Source organism: Zootoca vivipara, chromosome 2 (assembly GCF_965207765.1).
Source record: "Zootoca vivipara chromosome 2, rZooViv2.hap1.1, whole genome shotgun sequence".
Taxonomy (NCBI): domain Eukaryota; kingdom Metazoa; phylum Chordata; class Lepidosauria; order Squamata; family Lacertidae; genus Zootoca; species Zootoca vivipara.
This window is the reverse complement of record NC_142584.1, coordinates 47960180-47978722: the sequence shown is the minus strand read 5'-3', so window position 1 is coordinate 47978722 and position 18543 is coordinate 47960180. Positions and strand designations below refer to the sequence as shown.

General features: G+C 43.6%; 1 protein-coding gene across 9 annotated transcripts in view; it reads right to left on the bottom strand.

The window, feature by feature from the left end:
• SH3TC2 (SH3 domain and tetratricopeptide repeats 2) overlaps positions 1–18543 on the bottom strand; it is a 45107-nt gene that overhangs the window by 4168 nt on the left and 22396 nt on the right. For 6 of the 9 annotated variants that reach the window (XM_088661826.1, XM_088661825.1, XM_088661827.1 and 3 more), the window contains 9 exons: positions 17053–17249; positions 13193–13329; positions 12656–12697; positions 10845–12560; positions 9370–9550; positions 6078–6228; positions 4729–4851; positions 3217–3367; positions 1606–1802 (listed from right to left, as the gene is read on the bottom strand). In XM_088661826.1, coding sequence (XP_088517952.1) covers positions 1606–1802; positions 3217–3367; positions 4729–4851; positions 6078–6228; positions 9370–9550; positions 10845–12560; positions 12656–12697; positions 13193–13329; positions 17053–17249 — 2895 coding nt within the window. The remainder of the gene's footprint in view (positions 1–1605; positions 1803–3216; positions 3368–4728; positions 4852–6077; positions 6229–9369; positions 9551–10844; positions 12561–12655; positions 12698–13192; positions 13330–17052; positions 17250–18543) is intronic. The other 3 variants (XM_035105271.3, XM_035105266.3, XR_015948101.1) reach the window with 2 other exon arrangements.

The following is an 18543-nucleotide window of genomic DNA, read 5'->3' as shown; positions in this document are numbered from 1 at the left end:
TTAGTCAGTCACCAGAGGAATACTGACGTTGCTCTAATCGACCAACACAGATCACAATAATTATTAATTAATTTCTGCCTCCACACATCTATTTAATGTATCATTTATTATTTACCCTCCACCATCCTCACTAGGTGCCAAAAGGCATCTAACAATAATATATTGAATATTTAATTCAGTATAAAAGCACAGCAATGCAATAAATAAAACTGTAATGAAAAACCCTAAATAAAAGCAAGAGCAGAGAAAAAGCAACACTGAAAATTAAAACAAGCATCCCAAAGAAACACCAGCAGCAGAAAAACAAATCACTTTGTTGGGGCAATGGCTTCATCTGGTGGCAGAAGGTTAATAGAGAAGGCTAATTGGGCCTCTCCCAACTATCTTTTAAAAACCAGAGAGAACCTTGAAAATATGGTTACATTTGTGCCTCAAGCAGCATTTTTAGAGAGGAACTCTTCCAGTCATGGCACAGCTTCTAATAAGTTCAGAAACTTCAGCTGGTGCAGAATTCAGCAGGCTGGTTGCTCACCGGGACAAGACGGTTCGAGTATATTTTACCGATTCCGGCCCAACTACACTGGCTGCCAGTTAGCTTCTGGGCCAAATTCAAAGTGCTGGTTTTCACCTATAAAGCCTTAAATGGCTCAGAACTGCAATACCTCAAAGACTGCCTTTCCCCTTATGGACTGACCCAGACCGTGCAATCATCATCTGAGGCCCTTATGCATGTGCCTCCTCCACAAAAGGTCCAGAGGGTGGCAACGTAAGAATGGGCCTTTTCTGCAGTGGCTCCCCATTTGTGGGATGCTCTCTCCAGGGAGGCCTGCCTGGTGCCTTCATTACATATCTTTAGGTGCCAGCCAAAAATGTTTCACTTCAACCAGGCGTTTGGCTGATTAACATTCTACGGCTTTTAAAATGTGTTTGTAGGAGGGAGATTATTGGTTTGTTTTTTGTTTTATTATGAATTTTGTGTTCTCATTTTTTGTTTTTATGTTGTGAATCACCCTGTGATCTTCAGATTTTAACAACAACAACTACTACTACTCTGTTGTACCTGAAGAAGTGTGCATGCATACAAAAGCTCTATACCAAGAACAAACTTAGTTGGTCTCTAAGGTGCTACTGGACAATTATTTTCATTTTTATATGTATTTCAACTGCGTCAGACCAACACGGCTACCTACCTGAATCTAGATTCTAGAACAACAACTCTGTTTCATACCTAGCCACAGAGAATGAGGTGGGATGGTCTAGATTGCCAGAGAGAAAAATTAGTGTCAAAGGGAAGTAGAAGGGCTATTGAAAAGCAAAATTAAGGTTCAAGACTGAAGTCAGGGGATTTGGAGGTCCAGGGAAGATTGAACAGGCTCTGGAACTGCAGCAAGGCAGAAGCCAGCACAGCAGAGCACGTACAGCGCCACAAATGGGTGGCATTTTCTGGAACAATTCATGGCAACTGATGACTGCAGGCTCTTAGATTTTTAATGAGCTAGTGGAAGACTTCATTTAAGCACAAGGTCAGATGAAACTTAGCATGTGGCCTTGCCACATGTTTGGTGAGATTCATCACAGGATGTGTCACAGACTACTGTCACTCACCTTTAGTTTGTGCAGGGTCAAATCTCCCAGGCGACAGTAAACCTTGGAATAATACATAGCTTCCTGAGCACCTTGCAACAATGGTGAGCGCAGAGAGAGTGTCCTCAGGTAGCAGTCCTCAGCCATTTCATACATTTGCAGAAAATAGTACACTGTCGCCAGGCGGTGAAAGGCAACCAGTTCTTGCAACTGATCTCCTTGAATTAGAATTAGAATTAGAATTAAATAAGATTAATGACACATCCTACTAATATACAAATGAGTACATGTTTGGTGACTCTGAGTGCTGTATGAATTGAGGATGCTTCTCAATTTCCTTCTTTCTGAATTTCTGTCCCCCCCCCCCAAAAAAAACAACAACAGCAAAACAATGAGCAGTTCCTCTGACTTAATTTGCTTTGGTTGCAGTGCTGCTGCTACTGCGTGATGCCATTTTCTCTGGCTTTTCAATGCATATTCCAATCCCTATGTCTTAAAAAAAAATCTGCGCCACTGTCAATTTGATAGCATAAATTCATGTCAAACTCATGACAGGTAGGTTTCCCATCAATTAAAACAAAATAAATATATATGTCATTCTGGTCTCCGTTGTGTGATTTTTAAAAATTCATTATGCATTTTTTAAAATGCAGATTTTCATTACACAGGATTAGAAGCGTCCATTACTTCTATGGAAAGAGGGGAAAAATCCACAGCAAAGAAGGGATGGACTGAACGGCAACTTGCACTTTAATATAACCACAGAACAGGCTATAAATCTGAAATTAGACGCACTATTTCTAAAAGTAATTGCAGACAATTTCTACTGAACATCAAAAGATAGGAGGAGCAAAACAGATTTATACGTTGACAGATTTAGGGAGATCTACACACTCTTCCTTAGAATGAATACACACTGCATTGTGGCCAGTGGTAGCCAACCCATATTAAAAAGCTGGTTGAGTTAATGGATAATTGGCATAAAATGCCAGTTTACTTCAGTTAGGAATTTCTAGACTACTGGCTGCAGCCACACTAATATAAAGCCAATAATGTTAACATAACATAAGAACATAATAGTCCTGCTGGATCAGGCCAAAGCCCATCTACTCCAACCCTCTGTCCTCACGGAGACCATGTGCATTGTCTTGGTTAGATAATTTCTGGTTGAGACATTGGAAGAATTCATTTGGGGGGAAATGAACATATTTGGGAACTCTTCCTCAGTGACAGGGTCCCCAGCAATGAATGATAAAACTCCTTCTTTTCTTTCTTCAGTTCTTAAAATCAATACAGACCCACCTCCTTTGATTCCAAACAAGTATCTATCTCCAAGAGCAGCAGAAGAACACATCTCTTACTTAGGCATTTGGTGACATTCTGCGCTCTTTTTCTACTTTTACTATCGGTTCATTTCAGCATTTTAAATCTATCTTGGTTTTTGCAATGTATCTATTTAAAAATTTTTTAGCCTGCTCTTCAGAGTGAGTTGCTATTAAAATGTGTATTATAATAGTGGCTTTTCCAGGAACAGTGGTCTCTCTAATTCCTGGTCCACTGCAACTTTCCCTGGGTGCTTTCCACAAGGTGGCTTAGACATTCCTGTGCTACATATCCTTAGTCCTTTCCTACCTACATCCACACTGAGCCTGGTTGCCAAGGTAGCAAATTCCAAAGCCTTCTCATAATTCTGGAGTCCGAGCTGCAGCTCCGTCAGCTTGTTGAACACTCTCAACTCAGTCTGCAGCACCTTCAGCTTCCTAGCCAAAGGGACAGCTCCTCCCTGGGGGGGGGGGGAGAATGACACAATGTTTTCATGTCACTTCATAACTTCTTACCATGTCACACCACCATTTGAGCTGCATATTAGCCCTTTGGAGAGAAGGACAGTCCAAACAAAAGGGATATGCCATTATACCTGTCTCTTTCCACCATTCAGTACATCTAGCATTTCCCCTTGTGTATTGATAGCGTATTGATAATTTATCATATAGCAAAGACATTACTCCTCCAAGTTGCTCTCTCTCCCCCCCCCATTCAACTCTACCCACCCAATATCAGCCACTTCCACATCCTCAAAGGAGGAGAACTTGGAATACATTTAAAAATTATTAACAATATTCATTATTATTACAAGGTCTTGTAGAGGAAATTGTGGAGGAAATTTGGATGCCATGTCTCTCTGTTTCTCCTTCAAATTCTCATTTTCTAACGAGTCAAAATAAACCCAGCAAATCCCAGGCCTTGACATTTTCTTCTCATATGATAAATAGCATAAACACAGCCATATATTCTGCCCTATCCCTTGTACCCCCCAGAAGAAAAAGAGATTGTTACACAATGTGTGTGTTTTGTAACTCTGGAACTTTGCTCCATTGGCTTTTGTCTAGAAACTGTAAGGCAGCCTTCCACAGCTGGAGCGGATGGGAGTTACAGTCCCAAACATCTGGAGGGCACCAGGTTAGGGCTTGCCTTCAAGCTACATGTGAGCTCTGTTCAATTCAACTTTCTGCTACTACAAGAATGATGCAGTGTGCAAGCTTTTCTTAAAATCAAATAAAACTTCTCAGGATAAAAAAACTAATGCAATCAAGGCTACAGTTGGAATAATCAGTCTTTTATACATTCCAGGCTTTCAAAAATGCTATGAAAAATGGCCTTTAATCTAGGGAGTTCACTCCTTTGTACCTAGCCGTGCTACATGGTACATTGGTGCAGCAGAATATTTCTGCCTATGTTCCCCAGCTGAAACACAATCTCCTGCTTTAAAATAAGCATCCAGTGAGAATAGGAAGACAGAATGATAATGTTTAGTAGGGCCATGAGACAAACCAAGCCCACAGAGCCCCACTTCAAGTCCTAATGAAACCAACAACTCTGAGACATTATCATATGACTTCACAACTACATTTTTTCTCATGTGGAATATTTTCTTGCTCATAAAGATTCTGCAAACAGTATCACTATAGTTCGATAAACCTATGAACAGTCACGAGGTGTGTGAAAAAGCATTTCCTTAAACTTCCTCCCTCTATTTCAGCATAGGCTATCTCAATCCATGTCAATAATACTCAAGTGCAGTCGTGATAAGGAGATGTCCACAGATACAGACATAAGTGCCATTTTTGTGTGTGTGGTTGATACCCTGTAATAGTCCACTGCCTTTTGTCTGTTCCGGATCCCATTGAAAAAGACATCACCAGCCTCTTCATATAGCTCCATGGCCAAATGCAGCTCTTCAGATTTCAGTGACGTCTGTATGGCTGCCTGGGAAAGGGATCACGTCAGGGTAAGAGCAATGGCAGTATCATCACACAAGAAGAATGCAAAGTATGGCTAAAAGATATGACTGAATGTTATGCCCGGCCCTTCGTCATTGCAGCATGTATGCAATGTTCATGTTTGCTCACAGTATAGTAACTACAGTGGTACCTTGGTTTTTGAACGTCTCCATTGGCAAACGTTTCAGTTTTCGAACACCATAAACCCTTGTAAATGGGTTTTCAGAAGTCAAACATGCCACACAGCTCCCGTATTGAGTTTTCCGTATTGAGTTTTCTGTTTTTGAACTCAAACGATCTTCCGGAACGGACTATGTTCAATAACCGAGGTACCACTGTATATTAATGCTATTTGCTACTTACATTCAGGTGCAAACCAATTCAATACTGTAAATACACAACTGCCTACAAATCAGTGGGATTGTATTGGCATGGACAGACTCATAAGAGTCCGAATTTCTATTGCAAACATAAAGTCCTCTTCTCCAAAACTGTAGTGAATTGCACTCATAATCACGAAGGAAAAAATGATTATCACATATGCTAAAAGTTCCAAAATTATTTCCATTGATCAGGGGGTGATCAGGGGGCTAATGTTCGCCTGCCTCACTCCATAGCTCCCCCTCTTTCTCCACCTTAATTCTGTACTGTGGCATCTATTGCTACAACATTCTTCTATTTAACCCCCTCTTCCCCTCTAGCATTCACTACCAGCCTCCCCAGGGGGGAAACATCCAAATGTCGCAAATAAATCCATACGCTTCAATAATATTTCTTCAATTTTAAATAATCACGGGGGTTCACTTAATGAGCTCTTCAGTAATGGAATTTGAGAGTTTAGGCACAAATAAACCTTTTATCAGTGTGCCGCGAGTCATTGCACATTTCATACCCAAGTGAAGCTCTGAGAATATAAACCTGCATGCGAGTACAGTATACAAGACTTATGCCTCTCCCTCAGCCAAGTTCTATTCAGTGTCCATCAACTGGCGGGAAATTTACTGCCACGGCTGACACTACTTCTATTAGACACCGACTCTGACTCAGCAATCACCATGCGCCAGACACTGTACATTAAATCAAAATGATAAGATAATGATTTTCCTGCAGATAGCAGTTTGCTATTTATTAGTGTTTGGAACCTCAGCATGGCAACCTTACATCACATAGCAGCTAGTTAGACACAACCAGTCCTCTTATTTTTTACTTTACCTGCAAATACATTTCCACAAGTTCATCCTCTTGCATTTGATAGTAAAGCCTTCCAGCCTGCAGCCAGGCCTGGGCTGTTTTGACCATTTCCTCCAGGTCAATGAAGATTCTCAGAGACTGTTTGGTATAATCCAGGGCCCGTTTCACATATCTGAGGGGGTTGATGGAGGCTCCATTATTGCAAAGAAAATGTGGGAGCTTGTGCATCAAGTCAAAACAAACCAATCCTTTCTGACCAGCCCTGCAAAGCTTTCCTTGCATCATTGTTTCCTAAGTCCTACACAAGCTGAACGATGATCCCCTTTCATTTAGTGCTAAACTTAACAGAGAAGCTCTTATAAAGCAGGTGGAATGGGCCAGGCATGTCATAATCACTTACTGTTCTAAGAACCCTACAGCATTTGGTGTAAGGAAAACCGCGGCTGCCGCTGTAGTTCTGTTATCAAGGAGTGTCCTGCCATGGAACCATGCCTTTCCTATTCTCTACAATGAAGTCCCGTTCACACTGTGCAACAGAGAGTAGCCTCTCTATCTGCAAGAATGAGTCTGAGGTTCATAATTGGCAACATATGAAATGTATGTTTACATCACCTATGAAATCTGCCCCCCCCCTTTGTGGTAAATGGATTGCACAAATGAGATGTTTGCACATTAGTAATGGGATCAATATCACACTGCAAACATGGCAAAGAGTAGGCCATCCAGGAGATAACTGTTTGTAGTTCTGATTTTAGGGTGTTCTTTTTAAGGAAAAATAACTGCAACTCTCTCTGATGCCTTTTCATCTCAGTGGCTACTGACTTCTCTTTTCTTTCTTTTGAAAATATTTTTTATTTGCTTTTACCAATACAAGTTTACAATCCAGCAATTTATATAATCATCTCTTGAGATTCTCTGCATCTCTTGACTTCCCCCCATCCCCTACATGGTTCCTTATTACAATGTTCAAAACTGCTTATCAGTCCGTTCTCCAAATTTCATTTTTTTCTAATCATCCATCATTACATTACAAGTGAGTCTTGGAGTCCAGCTAAAGTTTTAATTTGATTACAATGGTCTCCTAAATAAATTATAAATTGTTCCCATTCTTTTTCAAAGTTCTTATCCTTTCGATTTCTGAGTCTCCCTGTTAGTTTTGCCATTTCAGCATAGTCCAGCAGTTTGGCTTGCCCATTCTCCCCTAGCCAGGATTTTTTATTCCTTCCATCCTTGGACTAGTAACATCCATGTAACTGTTGTCGCATATGTGGCTACTGACTTTTCAGTGGCTCCTGTTCATCAGATAAATGATTTGCTACCTGGAAGCTGTACGCCAGCTCCTACGGCCAATAACACGAGATGAGCGCCGCAACCCCAGAGTCAGTCACGACTGGACCTAATGGTCAGGGGTCCCTTTACCTTTACCATTCTTCTGGCAACCTGTAATCCTCCAGATCTTGCTGGACAACAACTCCCATCATGCCTGACTGCTGGTCATGCTAGCTGGTGATGGTGAGAACTGGAGTTCAACAGCATCTGGAAGGCCACAGACTCCCCACCTCTGGCACAGAGAGACACTATCACAGGCAGCCAGAAGCAGTCACCCCAAATCCTTTTCTTTCTTTTTTTAATCCACTGGTGGGACAGTGCCACATGGCTGAGGAAAAGTGTCAGGGGACCACCAGGGGTCAGCAGAGAGGCATTGCAAGTTGGCAGGGAGGCAGGGAGCTCAGAGCACCATCGGGGTGGGGGTGGGGTGAGAACGTCATGCCAGAGCTCTGTGGAGGGAGAGGTCTCAGACGCCAGAGACCCTGATCAGCATTTGAGCGGCTCAGGAGGGGAGGGGAATGCATTGCCCCATCTCTTCAACAGCGCCGAGGTCAAAAGCGCAGAGAGGAGAGGAGGAGACTGAGGACACCCAAGATACTGTGCTGGAGACGGTCCCGCTGATCAGCACTTCTGGAATCTGATAGTGACTGAACGGTCATGGAAACTTTAGCTCCGTCTTGTACATATGTGTATAATAAAACTCTGTAAATACACCAGAGAGGAGTCAAGAGTTGTGACTTGTGGAAAGCACCACCAGTGTCCTCACAAAAAGTGAAATTTGCATTTGAGGTGATGTATGAATAAGATGGCAGCAGGGGGTGGGTGAGATTTAAGAACACCCTGTCTGCTCTAGGATGCAAAAGACAACTTCTTTTCATAAAATCTGTTGGTCATATGTGAAGTGTTTCTCTCTTTTTCAGAGAGGCAGTATTGGAATGATGTCACAATGGCCTGTCAGTCTTCAGGTAAGCAGCATCAGCATGAGGTCACAATGCCAGTTTTCCCCCTTCAGAAAGACAGTGTCAACACAGGGCCACATTGTTCTCCCTCCCTCACTGCACCAGAGAGCGGCAGCATGTCTTCTATAAACAACTATTCATCTTTTTTACTGGAAAAGCCGGAAGCTGGAAGATGTGGATACAGTCTCCTCCTCATGGAGGGGGCTCCTCTGTAACAGTATGTGGGTATAATTTCTTTTCTTTCTTTTTTAATCAATGTGGGCAGCAGTTTTCTGTCTGTACTATAGACACCAGTCTCTCACTCACTGTCTGAAATGGAGGGCGCCATGTAGTCAGAGAATTAGCAGATAAGGAGTTGATGGGCAGGCATTCCTACACAGTCCTTTCCATTGTGCATCCCTTTTCCTCCAGGGTAACCTGTAATCTTGAGCAAGGAGGCTTACAGTACAAATGTCCTCTCCATACATTCCATCCCTCTGAGCTCATCCAACCTTTCATAGGAAGGTTAGCATCCAGATTCCTAAGCAATCACGACAATACTGCAAACAGAGCAGTGGTAACTTGCAAGTACACAATAGATAGCTGTATTTAAAATTAAGTGAACAATATTTATTCTCAGTAGATCCCGGGGCTAATTTAACACCTAATTTACCACCCCTGCACCAAATGCCAAAAATATTTTCCTGGGGTATTTCATACTATTTTTCAAAATGTTCAAAGCAGTGTACACGCCCCCGGGCAATACAAACACATTAAAAACCATGTTTCTCAATGGATCTGGATACTTTTTGAACCAAAGGTATGGTTTGCCTTAAGACCCACTGTGCCTTGTTTTGTGGCTGGTGTAGTTCATGCCATGTGGTCTGAACTCAACAGGGGCATATAAAATTTCATAGTTTGCACTAAAAATGATAAAAGTGAAAATAATTGAAGTTGTCTGACAACAAAATCACTGAAATAAAAAAGCATGGTTAGAAATGCCTCATTTTTTCCCATTTTAAATGTTGTACATGGTGCTTACTCACCTGCTTGTCTGCAGACTCTGGTAGAGCTGGCTGAGGACCTGCAGAAGCTGCCCTTCCATTTCTTTGTCCTGGAGATGCTGAGCTAGGAAGAGTTGGTGCTCATGGTAGATAATGCAGGCCCCAGTGTTTGGCTGCACTTTGCGATAGAAATGGCAGATGGACTCAGTGACCTGAAGTTGACCTGGGTGGTTGCAAGATTTCAACATTTGAAATTGTGGGATGCAAAAACGTATTGCAGTCAAATGCAACATTCCTACAATGCACATGCTGGGGAGTGCTTTGTATCACTCAGGAGAAAACTTGCTAGTTCTTCCTGAGCTGGGGCAGACTTCCTTTGCATTTGACTTAATGTGGGTGTGGCCTGTTCTTGGACAGAGGAGCACATGGCCTCCATGTTCTGCTCTTCTTGTTCTCCATTTTTGTGTTCCTAAGAGTTAGGAGAAGTGACTATTTCCCTTATGGGATAGTTCACATAGTTATATGTTGTTCTGTAAATTAAGTCTGCCTTCAGGAATCTTATTGTGAACTGGATGGTTGTAAGTAAACTAGTTTTATGTTAACTTTAATCAGATAGTCGTGTCTATTCTTTTAGGAGGGACATAAAAAGGGAAAGCAGGAATCTTAAGTAGTGAGGCTCAGATGAGCCAGCAACAAGCTAACCACTGTGTAATTTAAAAAGGGGGATGTTTGGAACTCTGCTAGGATATGGAACTTGCTAGCGCAAGTTAGGAAGGATATCATCATATAAATAAAAATGTAAAGATGTACCTTGTGTATAATCGATAATCTCCGAATGTGCTTGCCCAATTGCTCTGAAAATTTGACACAACGTTGCCACACTGTACACGAGTGTTTTTATATACCTAGATTATATTGATGTCTCACCAGTGCTTTTTTAGAACACGCTTTTGTAGAAAAACATTGCCTTCTGCTGGATGTCAAAGCAGTACAGCTGAGGCAGCCTCAGCTGCTGCCTTTGGCTGCATTGGCTATTGTGACATCATAATACCATGGCATTGCCCAGCATTGCCCAGCTGGGGGAACAGGCCAGGCCCATCCCAAGATGCACATGGGGTTTGCAGGTGGAAGAGAGGGGTCAGGGTGATGGGTGCCATCACGCAGGAGGAAGCAGAGAGAGAGGTGATGCAGTGGGGGGACCAGAGAGAGAGGTGTCATGTCGTCTGGGGTGAGGAATGGGGCTGGGGTGAGGAACAGGGGCGCTGAGTGGAGGAGCCTTTGGGGAGGATTAATGGATCGGGGTAGGGTGGGGGGATTTAACAGAACACACATTTTTTGGGGGGGAATGATTGCTTCCCCTTTCTGAGCCACAGCAACACGTGGCCGGGAACAGCTAGTTAAATAATATATCCTCTCCTGCCTCCCTAAACATCTCCACAAAAATAAGGTCAAGGAAACAGCAAATAACACCCTCCATTTCCCCCCTCAACCCCATTCCCAATAGGCTAGCTACTCACTCATAATGTTGCATGTATTCAAGGCAACGGCCAAGGCGAGTTCATAAACCAGTTTGCTCTCATCTGTCTTATGCATCTCCACCTGGCACTGGGCCAGCCACAGCAGAATCTGTACCAGCTCCACCTGTGCATCATCTCCACCCTGCAGTTCAAAATACAACCTAACAGCCTGGAGAAAATAGCATTCCGCTAGGTGGCTTGCCTGGCAAGAGACAGCCAGGCATCCAAAGTTGGATAAGGCAATGGCTTGGTTCCGCTTGTTGCCAGTCTCCTGGGCTTTGTTCAAGGCCCTCAAGTAGTTCTCTGCTGACTTCTGCACCTGCCCTTCTCCTTTAAGGGCGATAGCCAGAAGGTTGTGGACAACCCCGTCCTGCGTGATGCTGTCTGTCTGTCGCAAAGAACGCAGGAGACGCAACATGATCTCCGATGCTTTTTCTGGCTGGCTGCTCAAAGCGTACACCCACCCCAAAGAAAGGGAGGACTCAAAAGCTTCCTCCTCGCCCATCACTTTGCCAAGGGCAATGGCCCTGTTCAAATAATGAACAGCTCCTTGTAACATGCCATGCTTGAGGTACATTTTGGATAACACTGCACAAAGGGCTCTCTCCGTGGGCACAGCTCCGTTTTCATGGCAGAAGGTCAGGGCACAGCTCAGGTAGAGGCAAGCCAAAGCGGGGATGCTGCTTCTGCTTCTCCTGTCTTGGATCACCTGGAGCTTGGAAGCATTTGAAAGGATGAATCCAGCTCTCCAAATGGGTGTTGGTGCCCCTTTCACAGGGCTGGGAGGGGAAAGCCTGGCAGATGCCAAGGCAACATGCGGCAAGCACTTCTTGTCATAGAGGTAGGTCAGGAGAGGCATCAGGTCCAAAGAGGGTGCACTGGAGTCCTGGCTAGAGACACTGGAGCACAGGAACTGCAAGCGTTCAGAGAAAGGCAGGACCTCGTCATACTTGCCCAGCTGCAAGAAGAGCCTGACCACAAGAAGGCAGGCCCGAGCTTCCAAAGCAAAGTTTCCCATGGCGATGGCTTCTCTCAGAATGTACATCATGACCTCAAGCTCATTCTCAGAACAGAAGCAGTGACCAGGCAGGCAAGCCAGAAGGGCCACACCTTTCCCAAGCACAGACAAGAACTTCTGCTTCATCTTCTGCTTCAGGTAAATGGCAGCAAGGTTCGTGTGCAGCGAGGCAAGCAGGGGCAGGTCGTCAAAACCTCTCTCTACAGCGCTCATGGCTTCCTCAAAATAGACTCGAGCCTGAGAGAACTTGGCCTTCTTGGTGCAGAGGCGGCCCAAGAGAAAGCATATCCGGATGTGAGCCCAAGCAAGATGACCTCTCTTGGCCCAGTTCCTGGATGTCTCTAGGTATAGGACTAGCTCTTCCTCACTGGAGAAGCCATAGAAGGTGGAACTGAGGAAGGAAAAAGAGAGGTCATAGAGACTTTGGAAATGGGGCACATAGCCATCTTGGTTGAGAAAAGTCAATAGAGGGTCAAAAACATCGGAGTCCTCCATATGCCCAGCGTTCAGGTCAATAAAGAACTTGGGGTCATCAAGGTCATCTGGTTCTGGCAGAAGTAAGTGCTCCAGGGTAGAAGGTGAGGAGTCACCAACAGGACTGGACTTTTCAGAACCACTAGGAGTGGGCAAGCTATTGCTAGCCTGCTTCCCCCAGCTCTCAAACATCCAGCCATCCTTAAGTCCCTGAACAACTGCATCTGAAAGAGAGAGATAAACCACAAGGCAATGCTTCCCCTTACGAAGATACATTTCAGGAAAAACTGCACCCACTTTCCCCTTCATCCATACTCACCTGATGACATTCTTGGGTACATTGCCACAGGTTCAAAGCCATCTGTGGGACCCAGAGAAAGGGTGGAAAATATGCAGAATGAGATCATGGGAAGCAAGAAGGCTGCACCTCAAATACAGCACTAAAACCAAAGGCTTTCACTGTCTTCGTCTCACAACACATTTAGCTTGAACTTGGGAGATGTGCTCGAAGGGGAGAAGACAGACGTAGGAGGCACTCAGAAGCACTATGACCCCTTAGGTGAAAGGAGAGCTTGTTGCCCATTCTGAATTAGAAAAGTTAATTTCCCAAAAGGAAAATGCCACAAAAATCTGGTTTTAAATTTTGATAAAAGTAGTACCATCTCTTTCATTTATATTGTTTGACCTGCTATTTAAGAATATGATGGCTCACTAATATTCAACAATAATTGATGATGGTAATTCAAAACATGAATGGAGTAAACAGTTGGAAGGAAATGGCAGAGTTGGGAATGACAGATAGTACAGCATTTTGCTATTAGACAAAGGTCTGTATTAGGGAGGAGTGGATACTCACCAAGCCTGTACACAGAAGTGATGTCTGTTTGTGCCCATTCACCCAGAAGATTACTGTAATGTGTCTCATTGCCATTGGATGGAACCTGCAGAATGGAAGCGACTTCTTCTTCACTAAAAAATACTGGATTCTTTTGCCTGTGTTGGTGATAAAACATGGGTAACAGCAAGTCAGCGCTACATCCCATCCTAATTTCTCTCTTTGCCTCTGCTAAGGAATGTGTAATATTTCCACTCCTAACCATTCCTTGCAGTAAAGCTGAAGCTGAGAACTAAAGTTTTAGATGTGGTGAAGGCATTGCGTTCCAAGGAAAATCTGCTTTGCCCAAAGTTAAGAAAGCAGATCTGCATATCAGGGGAAAATATCTCTAGCAAGATAACGGGGGTTTCTCCACCAACTTGCTGGAAACAAGTTGTGAGGCAAACAGTGAATGAAAATGTTCCATACAACATGGCAAAATTAGGACTTGGGGAAACTCAGGTTCAAATTCTCATTCAGCTCTGCAAGTTCATCCCTGACAGGAACCCACCATGGTATGCTTACAATGATTTTCCAAAACAGATTTTTTTATATAAAAAACCATAAATGTTAAATGCTGTTACTGCCAGCAGAACAGCACCTAAACTATGACAAATAGTATTTATTTTATTTTAAATTGGTTAATTATTGTATTGATTAAGATAACTAATGAAACAATATTCCATCAACAGACTTATTTTGATGAAGAAAGGAAATGTAAAGTATTATCCTAGACATGGTTATAAAATAATAATAATAATAATAATAATAATAATAATAATAATAATAATAATAATATTTATTTATACCCCGCCCTCCCCAGCCAAGACTGGGCTCAGGGCGGCTAACACTGAATATAAATACAGTAAAAACATTAAAAACAAACAAAAAACAGTTGATTAAAATATAAGTTAGAATACAGTTTAAAATGCAGCTTACTCAGAGATCAGTCTGAGTACAGCATTGGTTTATGAGTCCAATGGGGATTATTCAGAGGGGAGTATGGGATTGCAGACTCAGGTTTCAATGCTATAGGCTGCAATCCTATATACCTGAGAGTAACCCCCTTTGTATTGTTATGAAGCATGATATGTAGTTATGGCATTCATTATCCACTTACAGGAGAAGGAAAGTATCACTCCAAGGAAAAATCTTTCCAGAGCATCGCAATCTGAAAGTCTTGAGGAAGATTAACAGTGACATCTTGTGGCCACCACAATTTCACGCACAACTCTACATGCATACATACAAAGCTCAAATGTACCTGAATTGGTTAGGATATATGCTTCATTTGTCTTCTAACTCATCTCCTGCATGAGGAACATTTGTATGTGATACATGCAATAACTGTCAGGAGACAGCTTTTCTCAGCAGGGGCACCACAGCTTTGGAATGACTTCCCTAAGGAAGCACACCTGACATCTACTTTGCAAGCTTTTAGGCTGAGGGTGAATAGAAGGTAGGTTGGGATCTACTGGTAGTTCTCTCAGGCAATTTGCACTAAGGTTTCCAGTTCCCAAATGTTCAGCTGCAGCAGCAGCAACAACAACAGATTGCTGTTTTCCACCTATATTAGGCTCCTGAAAGGAAGAAAGCTAAGCAGACATGGACTTCTGGGCAAAAGAATGTTTAGTTCAGTTCTTATCCTGAAAAACAAATTCCTAGGCTCAGAACATGCTCAGAGGCCTCCAGTTTGTTTTAATTCTAACTTTTGCTTGGACCATATAGTTTTCAAACTCATTACTTGCAGTGATACAATACCTTAATCAGAGCACCTGGACAAATCCTGCCACTAGAAATCTAGCCTCGTGCTGCCACTCGTGCTAGTTAAGCCTTCACTGAAACTAGATGTCCCAGAAGTATTAACACTTTATAGTCCTCTGACCAGAAGATAAACTACCTGAAATTGATTGAATTGACTTTACTGTAGGAAGTGCTAATGACCAACTAAGCTTCCCCACCCTGTCATGTAAACTGTCTGTTTTACCTCATTTGCTCTGTCTCTTCAAATAGTGACTCTTCATCCCCATAAGCTTGCAAGTTGCACACACAGTAGTTGCTGCAATTAAAGGCTACCATCTTTCTCTACTTTGTGTGTCTCTTTGATTACCCAAAATGCACCTGACAGCATATGATCGCTTAAGAATATCTTTGGGACCAAGACCAACTACTATAAAAAAGGTAAAGGGACCCCTGACCATTAGGTCCAGTTGTGACCGACTCTGGGATTGCAGCACTCATCTCACGTTATTGGCCGAGGGAGCTGGCGTACAGCTTCCAGGTCATGTGGCCAGCATGACTAAGCCGCTTCTGGCGAACCAGAGCAGCACACGGAAATGCTGTTTACCTTCCCGCTGGAGCGGTACCTATTTATCTACTGGCACTTTGACGTGCTTTCGAACTGCTAGGTTGGCAGGAGCTGGGACCGAGCAATGGGAGCTCACCCCGTCACAGGGATTCGAACTGCCGACCTTCTGATCTAGTATTCACCAAACCATAAACCACTTTTGACAGCCTTATCAAACCCTCTTAAAAAACCCAGGACTTCCTTAAACTACAGCTGCAATCCTATACTCACTTACCTCAGAGTAAGCCACACTGAACTCTACAGGGCTTACTTCTGGGTAGACAAAGGATTGCTATGTACACATTCCTTTTCCAGCTGTTCTTACATTTGACCAAAGTATTTTCCGAATATTCATCCACTGATCTAAATATAATTATCTCCTTGCTTTGAAACAAGGTTGTTCCTACAATAAACCCATCAGCTATGAGCTAGAGTTCTATGACGCACCTCCACAGGAACAGAAACTCCCCCATTCTTTTCTGTTTCAGGACAAGCACCATGCGCAATACACACAGAAAGCTTTCCCCAAAGTTAAAGTGAAATGGGCATCATTTGGAATATTCTGTAAGCTTCAGAACTCGCATGTGAACACCAGAGCTACTGGACTGGAGCAACTGCCCCCAGCTCTTCCCTCACTGTTGCCGCATCAAGCCAATTTCTACATACTGAAGAATGTTATCATTTAATTGAAATTCAGAGCAAGAGAGAAGATACAAGTTGTACCAACATTTCTTTAAAACATGCCTCCCAGAAACCTTAAAGAGGCATAAGCTGTGGTGGTTTTGTCTCAAAAGCCTATTTTCTCAATACCTGAAATTCTATATTTCAAATCTCCAGAATCATTTTTTAAAAGATCTGGTCTTCACAGATGCAAACAAACACTTGAAGCTTAAATGAATTACTTTAGGGGACCATTTATCATTTGGTGGGGGGGAGAAATAATTACAAATAAATTCCGAAAGTAAAGAAAATGAGCACCAGATTCTTCAAGGGTTGATTCAAGTCACTTTGTGGAGAAACAGGATGCAAGAACTCCAAAATATTTGAAAATGTGAACTGTCAAGCAAAAGTAAACAGATACTCTTATCTGTGTACTTCCTCTGTGTGTTGACAAGGCCCCTTGATTTGTTCAGAGATTAACTTCCCACTAGGTAGTTATCACCCATAGAATTGTACTGTTTGAGTTGCTTTGTGCCTGAGGCAAGGCATATATTTAAACATCTCCATTTAACAAACTCATACTCAACTCACAAATCATTTCTATGTTATGATTTTGATCACATTCCTTGAGACGTTTTCTTAAGCAAAAAAAAAGGGGCGGGGAATCTTGAGCAACAACATTTTTCCTGTCTCCTATCCACAGTCCCCTCACACCTCACTCTACACGGAACAAGATCCCAAACCTGATTTCTGCATTTTTGCAATAAACACCAATTGTGTCTTTATCCCAGGCCACAAGTGTGTCTCCCCCCCCCAATGGGTATATCACACTTACATTGGCTCACAAGTCTCAGGATGCACACATTTGGTTTGGACAAAGCCTACTGCACCGCTGGTTGTGGATTTCCCTATAAACCACTGGAGGCCTGGAATGAGAAAGCCAGTGACCTCTATGATGTCCCCTTTGCAGAAGCTCAGCTCGTCCCATCCTCTCCCTCTGTGATCTTCTGTAGTTGTGCACCTCCCTTGGCCTAAGAAATAAAATGAAAATGTCCCTCACTTCAGCAGGCTGAACAATTGAACCATTCTCTCATAGAAACAGTGACCAGTGGCAGAGAAAGGCATGCTTATGGGTTGAGTGCGAAAACAAGGCCCCTTTGTGTCCCATAACATTTGTGTTTTGTCCTGTCACTTGGGCTTCACCTGAAACCACAGATTATTCTTCTTAAAACAGTTCCCCTTAAAATGAAGACAGAAGAAAGGAAGAAACTTGGGTAAAATGTTTGCCTATTTCAGCTTTCAGAGTGAAAGCATCTGGGGGGTGACGGTAGGGGATAATCACTACTATTGTGAATGTTCACACTTTTTGTGCCAATTTGCCATCACCGTCCCCTCATCTGTTGCTCTGGCAGTACCCTAGCCTGTTAGGCGCTTTCTTTTTCATAGTGTGGTTTCAGTCAATTAGGTACATCACATAGTAAATGTAATGATGTCACGACACTATTCTAGCCAATTAGATTTGATGTCACTGAGGGCAAATGAAACTAATTTAGCTGATGTTTCCGCTTCTAATTTAAACAAATGATTAAAAAATGCAAACTACTGTGTTTCTCCTAAAATAAGACACGTCTTATATTTATTTTTCCTCTTAAAAAATACATTGCGGCTTATTTTCGGGGGATGTCTTATTTTTTTATTACCGGTAAGCATAGTACAGCATTATTAAGTATGGTAAGGGGCTTTCTTGCGCCGCCCGCTGAGCCTGCTGCTGGGTCCCAGGGCTTCACGCGGCACGGCTGAGGCTGCTGACGGCTCCTGCAGCTTCGCGCGCCACCCGCTGCTGGGTCCTGGGGCTTCACGCAGCACGGCGCGGCTGAGGCTGCTGCCGGCTCTTGCCAGGTCCTGTGGCTTCGCGCGCCGCCCGCTGATCCCGCTGCCGGGTCCTGGGGCTTCGCGCGGCGCGGCTGAGGCTGCTGCTGCTGGCTCCTGCTGGGTCCTGCGGCTTTGTGCGCCGCCCGCTGCCGGGTCCCTGGACTTCACACGGTGCGGCGCGGCTCGGCTGGGACTTTGCCCCGGCACCTAAAAGGTGTGCGCTCTCTTCAGCAGCAGCTCCGAGCTGCTGGGAGTCCCCCGCCAGTGCTCGAGAAGCCATGAGCGCTCAGGAAGCTGTGCCTGCTTTTCGCTTGGAGTCCGCCCCTACTTCGCCTGGGCGGGTGCTTCCCCGCCGATCAGCTGGAGAGCGGCGGTGTGTGCGGCTTCAGCAACGAAGCTGCCTTTTCCTCCGACCTCCTAGGGGGCTTTCTGCGGAGCTTCTTCTCGGTTGGAG